The sequence below is a fragment of the Bubalus kerabau genome, chromosome 20 (genome assembly GCF_029407905.1).
Source record: "Bubalus kerabau isolate K-KA32 ecotype Philippines breed swamp buffalo chromosome 20, PCC_UOA_SB_1v2, whole genome shotgun sequence".
NCBI lineage: Eukaryota > Metazoa > Chordata > Mammalia > Artiodactyla > Bovidae > Bubalus > Bubalus kerabau.
In genome coordinates, this window is record NC_073643.1 from 45,103,210 (window position 1) to 45,118,492 (window position 15,283).

The window sequence follows — 15,283 nt, forward strand, 5'->3', positions numbered from 1 at the left end:
CTATCACTCGGTACTAATCACCCTTTTTGGCCTTGCAGAGTATAAAAGAGGCAGTGTTGTGGAGAAGTTAAACATGGGGCTCAAAAGCCATACTGACTGGGTTCAAATTTTGGCTCTACTTAGCCAGGTGTATAATCTTGAGCAAGTTATCTAACCATTATAGGTCTCAGGTTCCTCATCCATAAAATGGAGATTATCATAAAACTAACCACATAGGATTACTGATGAGTATTTTAATGTGCTGCTGCTGCTGCTGCTGAGTCGCTTCAGTCGTGTCTGACTCTGTGCGACCCCATAGATGGCAACCCACCAGGCTCCCCCATTTAATGTGCTAATATAAATAGAAAGCTTAAAACAGTACCTTGTTTTAACAGTACCTTATAATAAGACATAGTAGCACTTGATCACTACTACCACTCCCTTGAGAACAGAGCAGCTATGGAAGCCAGGGTTCCTGCTTAAAATGCCCTGTAAGATACTGTAATGTGAGTGTGTGTGTGTGTAGAGGTGGGGATGAGGGGGTGGGGGGATGGGAGCAGATGGAGCACAAATCAAGGCTGCCACTCATGCCCCCTACCAGTTGTTCCTCACTCCATATCCAAGAGGCCAATCGAGTCACAGTCAGCTTGATGGTTGATTAGGTAAAGTTTTTAGATTCAGCTGGTTCATCAGGTAAGTTCCTGATGAACTGATCTTGCAGGACTTAAAAATAGGAATGGAAATTCTGATTTCACTGTAGTAACTACAAACCCCTAAGAAAAATTTCAATTCAATTAGTCACAAGGACACTAAGATGCTGAATAAAATGGAATATTAAGTACTATCACCCACCTCCCTTCTGAGCCCCCATAGTATGCTATACAGACTCCCACCAAGACCATATTAATCCCCTGCTCTGCTCCTCTGATTTTACATGTGTTCTCAGACACTCTGAACAATTCACCCCTGCACCTCTAGAAACCATATGTGGTGCCTACTGAAGGTTTAAAAAGGTATATACTACTTTAGTTTTTCTTCTCTGCCCCATAAAAATGGAAGAGATGTTTTAAATGTTAGTTTCTTTTTCTTGATTTTATACAAATAATAAATATTGACTATAGAAAACATGTAAAGTAAAGCATGAGAAAATAAATAAAAATTACCTAATGCCAAAGAAAAATAACACCCAGTTGTGGACATGACTGATGATAGAAGCAAGGTCCGATGCTGTAAAGAGCAATTTGCATAGGAACCTAGGTCTGTTAGGTCTATGAAACAAGGCAAACTGGAAGTGGTCAAACAGGAGATGGCAAGAGTGAATGCTGACATTCTAGGAATTGGCGAACTAAAATGGACTGGAATGGGTGAATTTAACTCAGATGACCATTATATCTACTACTGTGGGCAAGAAGCCCTTAGAAGAAATGGAGTAGCCATCATGGTCAACAAAAGAGTCCAAAATGCATGTACTTGGATGCAATCTCAAAAACGACAGAATGATCTCTGTTCGTTTCCAAGGCAAACCATTCAGTATCACGGTAATCCAAGTCTATGCCCCGACCAGGAATGCTGAAGAAGCTGAAGTTGAACGGTTCTATGAAGACCTACAAGACCTTTTAGAACTAACACCCAAAACAGATGTCCTTTTCATTATAGGGGACTGGAACGCAAAAGTAGGAAGTCAAGAAACCCCTGGAGTAACAGCAAATTTGGCCTTGGACTACAGAATGAAGCAGGGCAAAGGCTAATAGAGTTCTGCCAAGAGAACACACGGCTCATAGCAAACACCCTCTTGCAACAACACGAGAGAAGACTCTACACATGGACATCACCAGATGGCCAACACCGAAATCAGACTGATTATATTCTTTGCAGCCAAAGATGGAGAAACTCTATACAGTCAGCAAAAACAAGACCAGGAGTGGACTGTGGCTCAGATCATGAACTCCGTATTGCCAAATTCGGATTTATATTGAAGAAAATAGGGAAAACCACTAAAGCATTCAGGTATGACCTAAATCAAATCCTTTACGATTATACAGTGGAAGTGAGAAATAGATTTTAAGGGTGTAGATCTGATAGACAGAGTGCTTGATGAACTATGGACAGAGGTTCGTGACACTGTACAGGAGACAGGGATCAAGACCATCGCCAAGAAAAAGAAATGCAAAAAAGCAAAACGGCTGTCTGGGGAGGCCTTACAAATAGCTGTGAAAAGAAGAAAGTGAAAAGCAAGGAAAAAGGAAAGATATACCCATTTGAATGCAGAGTTTCGAAGAATTACAAGGAGAGATAAGAAAGCCTTCCTCGGTGATCAGTGCAAAGAAGTAGAGGAAAACAACAGAATGGGAAAGACTAGAGATCTCTTCAGGAAAATTAGAGATACCAAGGGAACATTTCATGCAAAGATGGGCTCGATAAAGGACAGAAATGGTATGGACCTAACAGAAGCAGAAGATATTAAGAAGAGGTGGCAAGAATACAAAGAAGAATTATACAAAAAAGACCTTCATGACCCAGATAATCATGATGGTGTGATCACTCACCTAGAGCCAGACATAGTGGAATGGGAAGTCAAGTCAGCCTTAGGAAACATCACTATGAACAAAGCTAATGGAGGTGATGGAATTCCAGTTGAGCTATTTCAAATCCTAAATGATGATGCTGTGAAAGTGCTGCACTCAATATGCCAGCAAATTTGGAAAACTCAGCAGTGGCCACAGGACTGGAACAGATCAGTTTTCATTCCAATCCCAAAGAAAGGCAAGGAATGCTCAAACTACCTCACAATTGCACTCATCTCACATGCTAGTAAATTAATGCTCAAAATTCTCCAAGCCAGGCTTCAGCAATACATGGACTGTGAACTTCCAGATGTTCAAGCTGACTTTAGAAAAGGCAGAGGAACCAGAGATCAAATTGCCAACATCTGCTGGATCACTGAAAAAGCAACAGAGTTCCAGAAAAACATCTACTTTGGCTTAATTGACTATGCCAAAGCCTTTGACTCTGTTGATCACAACAAACTATGGAAATTCTTCAAGAGATGGGAATACCAGACCACCTGACCTGCCTCTTGAGAAACCTGTATGCAGATCAGGAAGCAACAGTTAGAACTGGACATGGAACAACAGACTGGTTCCAAATAGGAAAAGGAGTATGTCAAGGCTGTATATTGTCACCCTGCTTATTTAACTTCTATACAGAGTACATCATGAGAAACGGTGGGCTGGATGAAGCACAAGCTGGAATCATGATTGCGGGGAGAAATATCAATAACCTCAGATATGCAGATGACACCACCCTTATGGCAGAAAGTGAAGAAGAACTAAAGAGCCTCTTGATGAAAGTGAAAGAGAAGAGTGAAAAAGTTGGCTTAAAACTCAACATTCAGAAAACTAAGATCATGGTAGCCAGTCCCATCACTTCATGGCAAATAGATGGGGAAACAGTGGAAACAGTGGCTGACTTTATTTTTTGGGGCTCCAAAATCACTGCAGATGGTGACTGCAGCCATGAAATTAAAAGACGCTTATGACCAACCTAGATAAAAGTTATGACCAACCTAGACAGCATATTAAAAAACAGAGCCATTACTTTGCCAACAAAGATCCATCTAGTCAAGGCTATGATTTTTCCAGTAGTCATATATTGATGTGAGATTTGGACTATAAAGAAAGCTGAGCACTGAAGAATTGATGCTTTTGAACTGTGGTGTTGGAGAAGACTCTTGAGAGTCCCTTGGACTGCATGGAGATCCAACCAGTCCATCCTAAAGGAGATCAGTCCTGAGTGTTGTATAGAACGACTGATGTTGAAGCTGAAACTCTAATACTTTGGCCACCTGATGCAAAGAGCTGACTCATTGGAAAAGACCCTGGTGCTGGGAAAGATTCAGGGCAGGAGGAGAAGGAGATGACAGAGGATGAGATGGTTGGATGGTTGCTGCTAAGTCACTTCAGTCATGTCTGACCCTGTATGACCCCATAGCCGGCAGCCCACCAGGCTCCCCTGTCCCTGGGATTCTCCAGGCAAGAACACTGGAGTGGGTTGCCATTTCCTTCTCCAGTGCATGCAAGTGAAAAGTGAAAGTGAAGTCGCTCAGTCGTGTCCGACTCTTAGCGACCCCATGGACTGCAGCCTACCAGGCCCCTCTGTCCATGGGATTTTCCAGGCAAGAGTGCTGGAGTGGGGTGCCGTTGCCTTCTCCTTCGCCTTCTCCTCACCGACTGATTTGACATGAGTTTGGGTAGACTCCAGGAGTTGATGATGGACAGGGAGGCCTGGCATGCTGCAATTCATGGGGTCGCAAGAAGTCGGACATGACTGAGTGACTGAACTGAAATGAACTGAACTGAACCCAATGCCAGCACCCAGATATAGCTGTTTTGGATACGTATCCTTTTCTCTGTAGATATGCACATACAAGGAAATGAACTTAATAAAGTCTAAATAGATGCATATGGTATTAATGGAAGTTTTTTTTTTTAATACAGTTTTCTTAGTGACCCAATAACAATATTTTCTGTTCTCATGAAAATCTCTTTAATAAACAGAAGTCTAAAAATCTAGCAAAACATTCCATAAGATATATTTTGTACTTGACAAAAACTATTGTGGACTTAGGTGTATTTTGTTTAAATTATGCCAAGAGTTGATATGCAACAAGGAATTGTAGAAAAGAAAAACTATTATTTAGTGTCAAGGTGGTGGTATTATAGGCAATTTCTCTGATTTTTATTATTGGAAAATTATTTGTAAAATATAATAAAATCAAAGAAGAAAAAAGAATCAGCTTTTTGAAAATACTATACCCACTGAAAAACCTGAAAAAATATTATATGATATCTACATAATGTATCTGAAACTCCAAACAATCTGGCATACTTAAAAGCATCTTGATTGCTAAAAAAATACTAGATTACAATAACAGAAACACTATTCATCATGTGCTCATTCTGAACCAGGTATTACACCAAATGCTTTAAGTGTACAATCTTGCTTAATCCTCCTCAGAAAATTTCTGTTCAATAGGTGCCATTATTAACTTCATTTTTCAAATGAAAAAAGGGAGGCCTGATCAAGTCACAGAATAGGTGGAGTTGGGCTTTGAACCAGACTGTTTATTTTTAAAGACCATTCTGACCTTCCTGCAACTCTAGAGAATTAATTGTCTGTTCAAAAATTCATCTTCTTCAGAAAGTCAGCTAGATTATGTACAATGAAACTGGCAGTAAAATTTTAAATGATGCTAACATTTAACCACATAAGAAAAACCAAACAAAGAGAAAGCAACAGGAACAAAGATGAAAAGCACTGGGGAAACAAGAGGGAAAGGAACACAATTTACCAGTACAGACTTTGAAAAAATTCACATGCCCTACTGGATGGAACCTGAGAACAGAGATGACCCTTGAAGAAGCTGCTCAAAGCTTCTGAATCCATGAAAGAAAAATCTCGTTAAATACAAACATCAAAGTCTTTAAGAAGCCATTCATTATTAGTCAATTAACAGTTACTCTTATTTTTAAAGCCTTAACTCTTGACTAAGTCATATTAAAAACTAAGTCACATTAATGTTCCCAAAGTTAATTATATTTTACTAATTAAACTATAATTTAGAATAGGAAACAGATTAATGTTTTAAATTTAAAATGTTTTAAAATTAGTTTTCTTCAGATATCCTAAAAGGTTAAAAACAAAAAAAATGGCAGTCTCTAACTGAAGCATAATATACTAGAATCCTAATGAAATAATGAAGCATAATATACTAGAATCCTAATGAAATAATGAAGCATAATATACTAGAATCCTAATGAAATAATGAAGCATAATATACCAGAATCCTAATGAAATAATGAAGCATAATATACCAGAATCCTAATGAAATAATGAAGCATAATATACTAGAACCCTAATGAAAGCACTGTCACAGTAACAAGAGGCTTCTCTTTGCTCCCTTTCTCCTTCTCTCTCCTACTCAGCACTCTACTGTACCTTCTCATCACTGTTGCTCTCAACCTCCCACCCTTAGATATTCATTTCTGCTTTTGTAGGACAGAAAATACTTGGTTGGGGATAGAAATAAGCCTGTAGCATATTCAAGGTTTCCCTCTCAAAATTAAAAAATTCTTAAGTCTAAAGACTATTTTAAGTCCCTCTAACACTTAATAATAATCTGTGAAAAGTACAAGATCAAAATGTATATATGTTTATCTTTTAACATCTGTATTTTATGAGCAAAATTCCCCTCTCAAGTTGTCTTCCTCTAAATGACCTTTCCACTGCTTCAATTAAAAAAAGGAAAAAAAAAAAAAACAAAAAAAACTACAGAATTGGAAAATCCCTCCAAAAACTCCCACCAATATAGACTACTGTGTCAACATCCTCAAAGTCCTGTAAGATTATGATACTGGCATTAACTTCACAGGCAACCATAGTTTAAGAAGTCATATGACATGCAGATTAAAAGGAATACAATTATCATTCATTAATAACTGGCATACTCCAAATAATCTAAAAAACTAATTTTTCATCAAAATATACATTGCAAAGTTAATTTTGAAAACAAAATAACTGTGCTTTCTTATATATTATTTACTAGAATTATAACTAATGTGAAACTGAATTATATTAAACAGAAGTATATTATATTCCAAAAGCACTACATCAATTTTCTAACATTATTAGAATAATTCTGAAGTATTAACTGTATAATATCATCTGGAATATTATTAACCAATGTAATTAATACAGAAACTTCATAGCATTAAATTATACTCACTCTGAGCGGAGCCGGGCTTCCATACCATCGGGTAGAAAAAGTTTTATTGTGGAAACAATACACCCATGGGTAACTGGTTAAAACAAACAAATAACACGGATAAAATAATTAGTTAAACAGAAATCTCTGTACCTCTCATATTTAAACACATATTTTATTCTTAAATATAATAACTTCTGGGAAAGAAAATAATTTCGTTGGTTTAACAGCAATATTCATTCCCTTGGAGAAACTCATTCGTATCCATATTGAATCACAACAAAAAAGGCAGAATCACATACAATTGTCTTGAAAGTGTCCTAACCTCCAATGCTATAGCAATAATCAATAAAGTCATCTGAGTATATGGAAATATATAAATGAGTGTGGGGGGGTTGTACTTTCTCCCCTATATGCCAGTATAAAAACCGAAGTACAACTATTCCCCTAGTTTAAATTTTAGCCAGTCTTTACCCCTAAATCTCCTGTGCCCAACCTATAACTCCTATCCATATCTCACAAAACTCTAAAAATCTGTATAATAACAGCTTGGACTTCTACAACTCTCTGCTATTTAGTATCAGAGCTGTTAGTGAGAACTCCAGTCTGAAGTTACCAGCTCAGTATTTAAAATTATGGCTTTATTTTCTTGGTGGTTCTTCTTCCACCTCCAAACATCTTTATGTAACATTACACCAGTCTCTCAGTGGACAGTTGCTTTGCTTCTTCCTTCCTCCTTCTGAAGATTTCATGAGATAAAACCTCTTAAGAGCAGTTCTTGTACAGAATATCTCTATATTTTACAGAAAAAATTATTTCCATAGTTTAAAAGTTGATTTAAAAAAAATTCTCTATTCAGATACTATGTTCTTCAGGGTTCAAAGAGGTTTTTTTTATTTAGTTTAATAAACTCTAGTTAAATGCTAACAGAAGGATTAAAAAAAAAAAGCTAATGGACGGAGGGACTTCCTTAGTAGTCCAGTGGCTAAGACTCTGTGTTCTTAATGTAGGGGGGCTTGGATTTGATCCCTGGTCAGGTAACTAGATCCCACACGCTGCAACTAAGATTCCGCACAGCCAAATAAATATTTTAAAATATTTTAAAAAAACAAACAAAAGCTAATGGAGGGTGATGAAGATACACTACATCAGGATTAGATTTGACCAACTGATGCAAAGAAATGACTTCTTAGAAAAGACCCTAATGCTGGGAAGGTTGAAGGCAGGAGAAGGGGACGACAGAGGATGAGATGGTTGGATGGCATCACCGACTCTATGGATATGAGTTTGAGCAAGCTCTGGGAGTTGGTGATGGGCAGGGAGGTCTGATGTGCTGCAGTCCATGGGGTTGCAAAAAGTCAGACATGACTGTGTGACTGAATGCAACTGAACTGATTAGAGGAGTGGTGGACATGTGATTGTATATATTTGTCAAACTCAGTGAACTATACGTGTAAAATTGGTATTGTAAGTAAATTACATCTCAGGAAAACCAACTTTAGAGAGCTAATGCATTATGAGGGCAACCTGTTAAGTGATCAGGTTCATGAATTGTGAAGATAGCATTATTAACACAAAGTAATATGACTATGCTATTATCTGGAAATGCACAGTAAGCTTCAGAAATTTAGCATGGTTTATTCAATACTAATTTTAATAACTAATTTATTATATGCAAAGTGCTAGCTAGCACAGATTCGAGAATCATCTATGGTATGGAGCATCCTTCTAAACTCTCTGCCTAACATATAGCAATTACCACTGCGAACTACTGACCTTCATTTCAGGCCCACCCTCTTGTTTTGCTATTGGTACCATGTGTGTATATGTTAATCACTAAGTCGTGTCCGACCCTTTGTGACCCCATGGACTGTAGCCCACCAGCCTCCTCTGTCCATGGAATTCTCCAGGCAAGAATACTGGAGTGGATTGCTATTTCCTTCTCCTGGGGATGTTCCTGACCCAGGGATTGAACCCAGGTCTCCAGGATTGCACTGAGCAACTTCACTTTCTTTGTTCACAGTGTTGGACTTCCCTGGTGGCTCAGACGGTAAAGCGTCTGTCTACAATGTGAGAGACCTGGCTTTGATCCCTGGGTTGGGAAGATTCCCTGGAGAAGGAAATGGCAACCCACTCCAGTACTCTTGCCTTGAAAATCCCATGGATGGAGGAACTTGGTACAGGCTACTATCCATGGGGTCACAAAGAGTCAGGCACAACTTCACTTTCACTTTCTTTTCTTTCTCCAGCATTGCAGGCAGATTCTTTACCATCTGAGCTATAGGGAAGTCCCATCTATTGATACCATAGGTAAGCTTTACAAAACCAAGCCACCTGCATCTCCAAATTTCTTACTTTTCATAACACCATGACTTTTATACAAGCTGTCCTCTGTCTATGATGTCCTTTATCCCTTTGCCTGCATAACCAAAGGATATTTATCATCCAGGATCAGACTTTTTATTTCCTTCACTCAGTTCACTTCAGTTCAGTTCAGTTCAGTCACTCAGTCGTGTTCGACTCTTTGTGACCCCGTAAACCACAGCACACCAGGCCTTCCTGTCCATCACCAAATCCCGGAGTCCACCCAAACCTATGTCCATTGAGTCGGTGATGCCATCCAAGCATCTCATCCTCTGTCGTCCCCTTCTCCTCCTGCCCTCAATCTTTCCCAGCATCAGGGTCTTTTCAAATGAGTCAGCTCTTGGCATCAGGTGGCCAAAGTATTTGAGTTAGCTATCCCCAGAGCCTCCTATTTCTGCTTATAAGACTAAATACACTGCATTGTGAATATCTACTATTTACACAATCCTCTTTGGGGGCAGCAATAAATATTGCTTCTCACTTTTTAAATCTGGTAATTAGCAGAATTATCTGGTACAAAGACAGTATTTAATAAATGCTCAATGAATATTTCCAAAAAACGTATCTCATTCATACTGGGTTGGCCAAAAAGTTCATCCCGGTTTTCTGTAATATTGTATAGAAAAACCCAAATGAATTTTTTTGCCAACTCAATATTTTATAGTTTTCAATACTCAGGAGTAAAGGTATCATTACTTCAATACTCAGGTATCTCTTTCAATACTGAGTGAAGAAGATGAGCAGTGTTCATCTCCACTTGCAAAAAGCACCTAACTGCCTCCTTTTCTTGGCAGAAGACAGGGAATGAATGAATTTATCCCAGCTTGGTGACTCCCCCAGAGATTTATTATAAACAGCCTACAACAGAGGAGCACAAAACAAGAAGACTCAGAAATACTGACAATTTACCAATGTATTTAAACTGACAATAAATGTGCTTTTTGTTTTTAAAGGTGCAGAGAGTTACCGAAGGATTTCTTTTGCCCAAACATATTCTAATGAAGCCCAGCAACCGAAACAACGTACAAATTTGTAAGGTGAACCAAGGGCTAATACTATCTGGCAGTACAAGATTGGTGCACTATTGAAAGCAGTTAAAGATCATGTCTGACAAAGCTGACAGTTTAGTCTAACCAATCCTGTTTTTGGAAAGGTTCTTATGTCAACTAGATAAATGAATGTATAGAAATGTTAGTTATCTTTTCAATCTAAAAAAAGGCAAGTACTTAAAGCAACCAGACAAGAATGTTTTGTTCCAATACTTATATTACTGAGTGTATATACCACAGCCTTGTTAATTAAATGAAACTATGAGCCATGCCGGGCAGGGCCACCCAAGATGGCGGGTCATGGTGGAGAGGTCTGATAAAACTAGCGAAAGGAATGGTAAACCACTTCAGTATTCTTGCCTTGAGAACCCCCTGAACAGTATGAAAAGGTAAAAAGACAGGACACTGAAAGATGAACTCCCCAGGTCGGTAAGTGCCCAATATTCTACTGGAGATCAGTGGAGAAATAACTCAAGAAAGAATGAAGAGATGGAGCCAAAGCAAAAGCAACACCCAGGTGTGGATGTGACGTGATGGAAGAAATGTCCAAGGCTGTAAAGAGCAATACTGCATAGGAACCTGGAATGTTAGGTTCATGAAACAAGGCAAATTGGAAGTGGTCAAACAGGAGATGGCAAGAGTGAACGTCGACATTCTAGGAATCAGTGAACTAAAATGGACTGGAATGGGTGAATTTAACTCAGATGACCATTATATCTACTACTGTGGGCAAGAAGCCCTTAAAAGAAGGAGTAGCCATCAGTCAACAAAAGAGTCCAAAATGCAGTACTTGGATGCAATCTCAAAAACGACAGAATGATCTCTGTTCGTTTCCAAGGCAAACCATTCAGTATCACGGTAATCCAAGTCTATGCCCCGACCAGGAATGCTGAAGAAGCTGAAGTTGAACGGTTCTATGAAGACCTACAAGACCTTTTAGAACTAACACCCAAAAAAGATGTCCTTTTCATTATAGGGGACTGGAACGCAAAAGTAGGAAGTCAAGAAACCCCTGGAGTAACAGCAAATTTGGCCTTGGACTACAGAATGAAGCAGGGCAAAGGCTAATAGAGTTCTGCCAAGAGAACACACGGCTCATAGCAAACACCCTCTTGCAACAACACGAGAGAAGACTCTACACATGGACATCACCAGATGGCCAACACCGAAATCAGACTGATTATATTCTTTGCAGCCAAAGATGGAGAAACTCTATACAGTCAGCAAAAACAAGACCAGGAGTGGACTGTGGCTCAGATCATGAACTCCGTATTGCCAAATTCGGATTTATATTGAAGAAAATAGGGAAAACCACTAAAGCATTCAGGTATGACCTAAATCAAATCCTTTACGATTATACAGTGGAAGTGAGAAATAGATTTTAAGGGTGTAGATCTGATAGACAGAGTGCTTGATGAACTATGGACAGAGGTTCGTGACACTGTACAGGAGACAGGGATCAAGACCATCGCCAAGAAAAAGAAATGCAAAAAAGCAAAACGGCTGTCTGGGGAGGCCTTACAAATAGCTGTGAAAAGAAGAAAGTGAGAAGCAAGGAAAAAGGAACGATATACCCATTTGAATGCAGAGTTCCAAAGAATTACAAGGAGAGATAGGAAAGCCTTCCTCAGTGATCAGTGCAAAGAAGTTGAGGATGGGAATGGGAAACAGAATGGGAAAGACTAGATATCTCTTCAAGAAAATTAGAGATACCAAGGGAACATTTCATGCAAAGAAGAGGTGGCAAGAATACACAGAACTATACAAAAAAGATCTTCATGACCCAGATAATCACGATGGTGTGATCGATCACTCAACCAAAGCCAGACATACTGGAATGCAAAGTCAAGCAAGCCTTAGGAAGCATCACCACGAACAAAACTAGTGGAGGTGATGGAATTCCAGTTGAGCTATTTCAAATCCTAAAAGATGATGCTGTGAAAGTGCTTCACTCAATATGCCAGCAGTTTTCATTCCAATCCCAAAGAAAGGCAATGCCAAAGAATGCTCAAACTGCTGCACAATTGCACTCATCTCACACACTAGCAAAGTAATGCTCGAAATTCTCCAGGCCAGGCTTCAACAGTATGTGAACTGTGAACTTCCAGATGTTCAAGCTGGTTTTAGAAAAGGCAGAGGAACCAGAGATCAAATTGCCAACATCTGCTGGATCATGGAAAAAGCAAGAGAGTTCCAGAAAAACATCTACTTTTGCTTTATTGACTATGCCAAAGTCTTTGACTCTGTTGATCACAACAAACTGTGGAAAACTCTTCAAGAAATGGGAATACCAGACCTCTTGACCTGCCTCTTGAGAAATCTGTATGCAGGTCAAGAAGCAACAGTTAGAACTGGCCATGGAACAACAGAGTGGTTCCAAACCGGAAAAGGAGTATGTCAAGGGTGTATAGTGTCCCCTTGCTTATTTAACTTATATGCAGAGTACATCATGAGAAATGCCAGGCTGGATGAAGCACAAGCTGGAATCAAGATTTCGGGGAGAAATATCCATAACCTCAGATATGCAGATGACACCATTATTATGGCAGAAAGCAAAGAAGAAATAAAGAGCCTCTTGATGAAAGTGAAAGAGCAGAGTAAAAAAGTTGGCTTAAAACTCAACATTCAGAAAACTAAGATCAAGATAGCATCTGGTCCCATCAGTTCATGGCAAACAGATGGGGAAACAATGTAAACAGTGACAGACTTTATTTTAGGGGGCTCCAAAATCACTGTGGATGGTGACTGCAGCCATGAAATTAAAAGATGCTTGCTCCTTGGAAGAAAATCTATGAGCAACCTAGACAGCATACTAAAAAGCAGAGACATTACTTTGCCAACAAGATCCATCTAGTCAAAGTTTTGGTTTTTTCATTAGTCACGTATGGATGTGAGAGTTGGACTATAAAGAAAGCTGAGCACTAAAGAATTGATGCTTTTGAACTGTAGTGTTGGAGAAGACTCTTGAGAGTCCCTTGGACAGCAAGGAGATGGAACCAGTCCATCCTAAAGAAAATCAGTCCTGAATATTCATTGGAAGGACTGATGCTGAAGCTGAAACTCCAATACTTTGGCCACCTGATGCAAAGAACTGACTCGTCTGAAAAGACCCTGTTGCTGGGAATGATTATAAGCAGGAGGAGAAGGGGATGACAGGATGAGATGGTTGGATGGGATCACCGACTCACTGATCATGAGTCTGAGTAAGCTCTGGGAGTTGGTGATGGACAGGGAAGCCTGGTGTAATGCAGTTCATGGGTCGCTGAGTCAGACACGACTGAGCGACTAAACTGAACTGAACTGATAGCATCACTTCCTAAAATAGAGTGCTAGCAGGTATACAAAAAAGGATTTGGGGGTCAGAAAAGTCTGGAAAATACTTGGTTAAGAGACACTGAAAGAGTTTTTATCTTTTTAAACCACAGTCTTTCTCAGAGCTTAGTAGACTTTGTGTCCATATGAAGAAACTACTTTGGAAAATGCTGCTGTAAAGCCTTCTATGAAGCACTTTAAAACAAACTGTCCTCTCAATATTCATCCAGAAACACTGTTACTGTCACACTGCCATGAATCAAAGACAAAATTAATGATAAGACACAATTTTAAAGTTTTTTGGGCATGGTAATGTGGCTGCAGGAACACTGCCATGCTAAATGTACACATGTACTGTAAGCTAAAGGCAAAATTTCAGAAATGCTAAAACCTGCAAAGCAGATGTGCTGAGGAAAACAAGGTGCATGCAAGAGGAAAATCCACAATTGCCTGCTGTAATTACAATATTTTATTACAAATTAGACTTATGACTATACAACCTACCATTACATGAGTTCTTTCTCTTTTATACAGATTATTTATTTTGCTTTTGAGTTATTATATTTACTTTATTTTATACAATCAGCTCCTTCTATTACTTCTTCACACATACACTACTTAAAGGACCAACGTTGACTTTGATAAGCTTAAAGACTCTTTATAATACTTGATTGGGAGACTGAAACTCTTGGGGTATACTGGAGTCTGGTTCTATCTCCTTTTCTGCATTGAGTAGGAAGGTCAATACTATACTCCACTGGAGTGGTTTGAAGGATCACTTGAAATGATCAGCAGTAATAGGAAGTAAAAGCTCAAAAAACATTAAAAAAAAAAAACAAACAAACCCCAAATGAGCAGTGTTAACATTTCCAGGTTGGGAAATTATTCATCTAATTGCCATGTGACTGCAACCTAAGATGAAAGTTACCAAATGTTCATTCTGGTACTTTTTGCTACATAAAGCTTCTGATTCCCAGACATTTTTTTTTAAAGGTTAAAAAAGAGATATAGCTAGACAAGTACTCATCAGATTAAAAAATATATATTTTTTTATTTTAAAAATTGAAGTATAGTTGAGTTACAATGTTGTCTTAGTTTCTGGTGTATAGCAAAGTGATTGAGCTATACAATTATATACATATTCTTTTCCATATTCTTTTCCATTATAGTTTATTATAGGGTATCAAATATAGTACTGCAATATAATATGACCTTGTTGTCTATTTCATACACAGTAATTTGTATCTGCTAATCCCAAACTCCTAATTTATCCCTGCAACATCCCTTTTCCCTTTTGATAACCAAAGTTTTTCTGTGAGTCTGTTTCTGTTTCATAAATTCATTTGTGTCATATTTTATTTTTTTAATATAAATTTATTTAATTGGAGGCTTTATTACAATATTGTAGTGGTGTGTCATAGTTTAGATTCCACGTACAAGTGATACCATGTGATATTTGTCGTTCTCTAACTTCGCCTCATATGATAATCTCTAGTCCATCCATGTTACTGCAAATGGCAGGATTTAATTCCTTTTTATGATTGAGTAGTATTCCACTGTGTATATATACCACATCTTCTTTATTCATCTGTAAATGGTCATTTAGACAGCTTCCAAGCCTTGGCTATTGTAAATAGTGTTGCTATGAACACTGGTATGCATATATCTTTTCAAATTATAACTTTTATCCAGATATAAATTGGAGTGGGATTGCTACATCCATATGACAACTGATTTTTTTAAGGAACCGTCATACTGTTTTCCATACTAGCTGCACAGATTTATATTCCCATCAACAGTGTAGCAAAGTTCCCTT

The 15,283-nt window shown here is 38.4% G+C and overlaps 1 protein-coding gene across 34 annotated transcripts in view; it reads right to left on the reverse strand.

The window, feature by feature from the left end:
* SLMAP (sarcolemma associated protein) overlaps positions 1-15,283 on the reverse strand; it is a 150,272-nt gene that overhangs the window by 59,788 nt on the left and 75,201 nt on the right. For all 34 annotated transcript variants that reach the window (XM_055557668.1, XM_055557669.1, XM_055557659.1 and 31 more), the window contains exon 3: positions 6,764-6,836. In XM_055557668.1, the coding sequence (XP_055413643.1) occupies positions 6,764-6,836 (73 nt within the window). The remainder of the gene's footprint in view (positions 1-6,763; positions 6,837-15,283) is intronic.